This window comes from Neopelma chrysocephalum, unplaced genomic scaffold (assembly GCF_003984885.1).
Source record: "Neopelma chrysocephalum unplaced genomic scaffold, ASM398488v2 Primary Assembly neopelma1_108, whole genome shotgun sequence".
Taxonomy (NCBI): Eukaryota; Metazoa; Chordata; class Aves; order Passeriformes; family Pipridae; genus Neopelma; species Neopelma chrysocephalum.
In genome coordinates this window covers 326,297-332,891 of record NW_020897773.1, presented here as the reverse complement: position 1 = coordinate 332,891, position 6,595 = coordinate 326,297, and the positions used below count along the sequence as shown (strand labels likewise).

Genomic DNA, 6,595 nt, shown 5'->3' with positions numbered 1-6,595 from the left:
CAGCACCAGAGGGCGGTACACTTTTGGTAGTGCAGGAGGATGCCCAATGTTTTAGTGCTGGTTTTGCCTTAAAACACCTTTACATTTTTTGAAATCATTTCTGTTTATATGTGTTCGTTAACGTCCCTGCACTGCTCTTCCATTTATTTTTTTACAACACGGCATCAAAGTTAATGCCGAACCACACTGCTGCCAGGTACGTAAGGCACGTTCTGCCTTTCCTTGGAGATTGTAGTGCTGCTCAACCGGAAAGGAGAACATGACAGCTTGGCAGCCTTTGTATGTGTTACAAGTTGTACCGACACAAGTAACACACAGAAGGTATCACAGCAAATGCAGCCTGGATTGAAAATGACAGGCTGGGAGATAATTTCCTGCAGCAAGGGCTGGTGTCTGAAGAAGCCTCAGGTGTGGCAGTATTTCATCCACAGCCTTCTGCCTAGGAGTTTCCACTGTAGAAATCTCTGGAGCCTTCCCCGCATCAGCCTGAACTCTTGAGTCAGCAACATATTCACTGCAAAGCCAGCTAGAGTTTAGAGGGGTGGTGTCCTGTCTCTCCAAAAGTTGAGAGCTTCAATCCAAATGTGGGCTAAAAACTAGCCCCAGCAGAGGTGCTGTGACATCTGTGTGGCTGCCCAAGCAATAAATATAAGTACCCATGCTGGCAGCAGGGCTGGCAGCAGTTGATCACTCACAGATTTGCACCCCGTCTCTACCCTGCAAAACCCACAGTTCTCCTCACAGTAAAACCAGGTCTCCTTGGCCACCCCCTCCCCTCCTCCTCTCCCCCCACTGTTTGGTTTTATGTACCTTGTGTCCTCATGATACCAGAGCAAAGGGAGCCAGATGCAAAGCAAGGGGAGACGGACACAGTACCGGATTCTGGCGGAGGGGAGCAGCCTTGTCCACCCCGCTGTTCTCACTGTCCACCCCTACTGTGATACTCTGCTCCCCACTTCCCGTAGCAGCCTGACCTCAGTTGCACTGGCCGGGATTTCTCCAGGGCTGGGGGATGGATGATGTCTGGAATCGAAGTGATGAAGGTTGGAGGGGAGCCAGGGTTAATGCTCTTCATCCTCAGGCAGCAACCAGCTCAAACACTTTCTTTCCCAGGAGTAGTGTGTGGCTAAATCATCGGCTTTGTTCTTCCTGGTGACAGATGATCTCACGGCCTTCAGGCTATGCCCTGCCCCGATCTGGGTGGAGAGGAATGCCAATGCCATTAAGATAGATGTTACACAGTCATGAGAAGGAAATGACCAGAGATCATTAGGGCTCATCCAGTTCTGATTCCAATAATCCATGGTGCTGTAGCCCAGTGCTGGTGAACGGCGAGTCTGTGCTTCTGCTTTTTTTTTCTGTCCTTAAAGCCTTTTGCCATAGGTGTTTACACAAGTGCAAGGTGCCAGCCTACCCATAGGCCAAGGTGACAGCAGGGATGCCTGGGTGACCTCAGATCTGGGGTCCTGCAGGGCAACAGGAGCACTTCATATCTCAGCCTTCCTGATGAATGACACAAAGCCACTGCAGAGTCTAACAGGTCCTTCTTTTCACCTGGTCCATGGCCATCCTGTATAGCCAGATAAACTCATTTTGGCATCCTTCTATCAGCAGTGGGTTCAGCCAGAGCCTCAGGGGCCACATCCCACAGACCCACAAGAGATGGACAGCAGCCATCACTTCATCCCCAGAACCACTGGTATCTCAGCGGCTTTGGAACTGAGGAGAGGAGTCTGACATGAAGGTGGAAATCATTATCATTGGTCCCACCCCTGGTCAGCAGTTTCAGAAGAGTTCAAAAAGGGATTAAACCACATTATCATTGTGTTTCTCCGGGGGATGTGTTGGTCAGATGTCCATCAGGAAGGGCAGGAATTAAAATATTCTCCTGAGGAGGGAGGGGGTGGGAGGCAGCTCATCTCTTTCTGCACTACAGCTGCAGCTGAGTCTGCAGGTTCTGGCACTGCTGCAGCTCAAGGGGAGGGTATCACCTCTTGCTGTCAGATAAGATTCTAGGTTTTCTCTTAAAGCAAGTGTTGACTTAAACTCTGCAGCAGCTCAGGGAGAAGTGCTGGCTGTGTGGGCTCTGCTCCACCTGCTGATTCAGCACAGTCTCAGTGCCCCTGTGAGTAGATAAGCTTTACCAGAAGCAGGCAGGATCACATAGGTAGCTGAGAAGAGCTGTTACTGTGTGTGTGTTTATAGGAGCTGGGCACTGAGAGATTTTTTCCCTCCATTTTTAGACCTAAGAATAAATATAAGCAAACACATGGCTACTTTAGTAATTGTATTTTATTGTTTCCTTGAGTTTGACAGCACACAAAACTTGGAAAATATTCCTAAATTGAAGTAACTGTAATACAGAATCAGAAAAACAAACTGTTACTCATGAAAGCAAACCTAAGTCCTAATATTCCTATTGATTCCAGGACTCTAAATTCTGCCTAACATTGTGCTATGCCCATGGTACAGGCACAAAAAATATAAACCTTTGAGTTCCAGATAATATTTTATGTACGTGTAGATATGTATATATGCATACAATACATACGCACATATGTATATGCCCTTTGAGCTGTAGACAATATTTTATGTGCATATATGTACATATATGCATGTAGTCAATGTGTATATATCCAGTATGTAGACAATACACACATATATTCATATACTATGTGCATGTGTGTATGTGTGTGTGTATAGATTATATACATGTAAGTGCTTCTGCTCTGCAATTCACCATAAACATGACTTGGACAGACAAAGGCTAAACCCAGGAGTCTAAGAATGAAAAGCTGAGCCCATGCATTACTTTTTCACCTGGTGATGGTCACTGTTCTTTTGCCTGTAGCTGTTTGCAATACTCCAGGGTGGAGACTGAAATAACTTGGACGCAGTTCCACCAAACTCAGTGAAATTTATCTAGCATCAAGGGGGCCCTGAGAAGCATTAGGCTCCGTAGGTACCCTTACACAGGTCTATGTGAAGATGCATGGTCCTCTGAGCCCATCTGTATGGACAGTGCCTTCAAGTGCACCCTCTCTGCAGGGGAGCAGGGCACGGGGGGAGCCCCAGCCCCAGCTGCTGCTGACCCTTGCAGGCAGGTGTCCCCCCCAGGACCTTTATGACTGGCCCCAGGGTTGGGGGCCAGGGTGGCTCTTGGCAGGCCAGCAGGGAATGGGGGATTGGGTGAGACCCCAGGCCACCCACTTCTCACACCAGCGCCATGCCATCCGTGACGCAGCTGCACCTCTCGACGATCATATTGGGAAACTCGGCCGCTTCGATCTCGGTGCGGTTGCCCCTCTTGACCAGGTACATCATGGGCAGTGAGGAGCTCTCTGCCACGGCGCAGGTGCGTTCCCCATAGCCGAAGTGCCAGAGGGGGCTGGGGGGCTGCAGGCAGCCCCCCGAGCACCGGTAAGCCTGGTACCCTGCCGGCTCGATGATCCAGTACCGTGCCCAGGAGAGCTCGCGGAAGCTGACGTAGTGCTCCTGCCGGCAGCAGGTGGACTTCCCCAACATCGCCTCCTCCCTGCAGTCCCCGGGGCCCCTGCACACCAAGGGAGAAACAAGAACTGATGCTGTAACTGAAAATGGTGAAGGGGGGAAAATAATCCAAATAATCCCCCCTGTTAATAGTGCAGATGGGCTCTGAGACATGAAACTTGGCCCAAGCTCAGGTTCGTTTGAATATTCAGACAACAAATATGGGAAGAGGAGAGGGGTGATTCAGCAGCAACTTTCTAACTAACACATGTGAGAGCAAGAGTTGCCCACTCTAGGTTGGCACACAAAATAATTCAGGGGCAAAATTACTTCAGAGACAGTACAGATTCAGGCTTCGTACGTACTCATAGTCTTCCAAGTTGAGGGTGTAAAGCACCAGTTCAGGTTTGCCTAGGGCTTTATCCTTGGGGTCCTGAGAGGTGAAACGCACGGCTTTGGCCATTTCCGAGGCATAGCTGCCCACTCGCTCTCCTTCGATCCAGACCTCCAGGAACATTGGCTCCCGCCTCTTGTTTCGCAGCCAGTAATGCACAGCTTGTGTCACATCAAAGTTCTTCCAGCCTGACTCGCGTATAGGAACCAGCCTGCATGACAAGGGCTTGGCATTAGAGAAAAGCCCATCAGATAAAACCTGGGCTTGCAGAGCTGTTATTGCAGCAGAATAATTTGCTTCCTGTAGATTGTTACATGCCTTGATTGCACGATCATTTTTGCTGAGCACTCTGGGCAAGTACCCACAGCGATTAACTTACACCTCAAAAAGAAGTATACATACCTAACAGACACTGAAGGGCTAAATAAAACCCTCTGTGCATGCTTATGTCAAGGTATCCATTCATGCTTAAACAGAAATAGGGTGGTGCAGGATTACATGCAATCTCAGTACTAGTGATGACAGCCGGTTAAACACCGCTATCTCCCACTGCTCCTGTCCTAGCTGCAGTAGGAACTTAAGTCTTTACCCACCCAGAAAATGCCTTCAGGGAGTGTAAAACTTTCACAGAGCTCGAGGCTATGGAATCAGATGCTTTTTGCATAATTTACTTATTTAGACTAGATAATGAAACGGCCAGTGGAAAGAATACCAGCAGCCTAACACACGAGTCAGAGAGTGAGAGAGAAATGAACAAGGTGGAGGGTTTTAGAGGGGAACACGTAGCAATACATGACATCATTTGACACAGAACTAGATTATTGCAATGAATCATCATATAGTGCAGCCTTAGCATAATATCTGCTCTTATAAACTCGTTCTGGGTTTAAAGGCTACAGAGCCTGATTCTACAGATGTAACCCTGTCAGACTGACCTGAGTCACAACTACAGGATACCTGAATCCAGCCCAGAGGACCTGTAGCCCATAACTAGAGTCCTGCCTTTTCTTACCTGGAGTCTATCAGAGAGGTCCTGTTGGTACCGTCGTGCTGCTGTTGCACCCAGTACACGCTGACTCTGGCATTGGAGACAGGCCTGTGAGACTGCCTGGCAGGAAGGTTTGCTCTGTCCAGAGGCTTTTTGAAGAGTTTTAGTTCAGCCATTGTGACTTCGCTGTTTTTAGGTATTCTGCCCTCCATGTCAAAGATCAGTTTCTGGCGCGTGGTGGTGTCTGAGTAGAGGACTTCTCCTGGCATACCTGTGCAGTTGGGAACAAAAAAGGTGGCCTGTCATTGCCGTCCTGGTGAGCAAAGGCTGCACATTTCATACACAATTATCATCACAACACACCTCTTCCATGCTCCCACACTGAGCCTCTACGGCAGAGTCAGCCACTAAGCACACTTTTTCTAATGCATATTTGAATCTAATGTCTTGCAAATACCCTAATTCTTCTCCTGTCTCTCTGCAAACTGGAGGAACAAAATGTTCTACATAATTTGACCCCAGATTGAGCAGACCCCAAAAGGTGTGCGTCTCTGTGCCAGTGCTGGGCACAAAAGCAGGAAACTGCACCACCTGAAATAAAAAAGTATTTTCATTTGCTGCCCAGGGTGCTACGTATGTCTTTTGAAAGCAAAATAAGCTCTAAGTGTCCTTGTACAGCCACCATTGTACACTGCGATGTCTGTACAGCTGATTGCCTCCTTCATGTTTCTCCCAGCCAAAAAAAAATAATTTAAAAAACAGATGAGGGAGAGCAAAACATCCTCAAAGAGGTGTGATTCCTGTTATAGGACTTGCTGTAGATTCGACCCCAAACCTGCAAGTTCTTCAGTTTCTACTGCCTTTATTTTTTTTAATCGTTTTTCCACCTGCCCAGACTGTTGCTGGGTACCAAGGCTTTTCTCTTCTATTAAGCTCCAGCAGCAGCCTGCCTTTTGCAAGGACTGTGGGACTCCCTCTCCAGGTGCAAGGAGTTACTAACGCTTTTTTATCTTTAAGATGCTGTTACATGCACCTCTTCTACCCAAGTGAGCTTTGGAGTCAAACCCAAACCTCGTTCTCCCCGTGGGTTTGCCTCTGCCGATCCTGAGGCCGGCAGTGAGAGAGTGGGCAGCTCCCCCTGCCAGCAGCACAGTGCTTTGGACGCTCCCAACGGCAGAAACGTTACCTGCGTTGCCAGGGATCCCTCTTAGGATGCCGGCCAGGCTCGGCAAAGCTCGGCGCTTCACCCTCTGGCGCTTCAGCATGGACATGTACTTGTTCTTGACGTGGTCCGGGATAACCAGATCCACCAAATCTCTCTTATGAAGTTTAGGGATCTCAGAGAGCCCCAGCTGCTTCAGGAACACCTCCTTGAACCCTTCCTGGGTAAATGCTTGGACCGTGATGACCAGGCAGAGCATGCAGAGCATCCAGGCGCACCTTGGGTCCATCCTCCTCCGTCAGCGAAGCAGCTGCCTGCCTAGCAGAGATGAATGGGGGATCTCCCTGGGGCTGCTCTCAGCAGAGATGTGCTGGCAGGCTGCCTGAGCTGGACAGAGATCCCCTGCACTGGGGTTTTATAGCCAGCCTCGTCCCACTGGCACAACAAATTTCACAAGTGGGGATGAAGCAGAGGACTTGAAAGCATCACTCCCCTGTTGGTAGACACATGCCAGTTTAACACCTTCATCTGCTGCAAAGTTAATACAAGAAGGTATAGGGGG

General features: G+C 48.9%; 1 protein-coding gene across 1 annotated transcript; it reads right to left on the bottom strand.

Moving 5' to 3' along the window:
• Positions 1-2,307: 2,307 nt before the first annotated feature.
• Positions 2,308-6,595, bottom strand: LOC113973926 (left-right determination factor 2-like). The gene is made up of 4 exons (XM_027696562.1): positions 6,058-6,595; positions 4,896-5,142; positions 3,855-4,094; positions 2,308-3,553 (listed from the first exon to the last, which is right to left on the bottom strand). Exons 1-4 carry the CDS (start codon positions 6,320-6,322, stop codon positions 3,214-3,216), a joined length of 1,092 nt encoding a protein of 363 aa, XP_027552363.1. The 5' UTR covers positions 6,323-6,595; the 3' UTR covers positions 2,308-3,213.

Coding starts and splice junctions, on each gene's coding strand:
- LOC113973926 (XM_027696562.1), bottom strand. CDS start 6,322: ATGGACCCAAGGTGCGCCTGGATGCTCTGCATGCTCTGCCTGGTCATC. Junction 4,095..4,895: donor ACCTCTCTGATAGACTCCAG/GTAAGAAAAGGC, acceptor CTTGTCATGCAG/GCTGGTTCCTATACGCGAGT. Junction 3,554..3,854: donor CTCAACTTGGAAGACTATGA/GTACGTACGAAG, acceptor CTTGGTGTGCAG/GGGCCCCGGGGACTGCAGGG.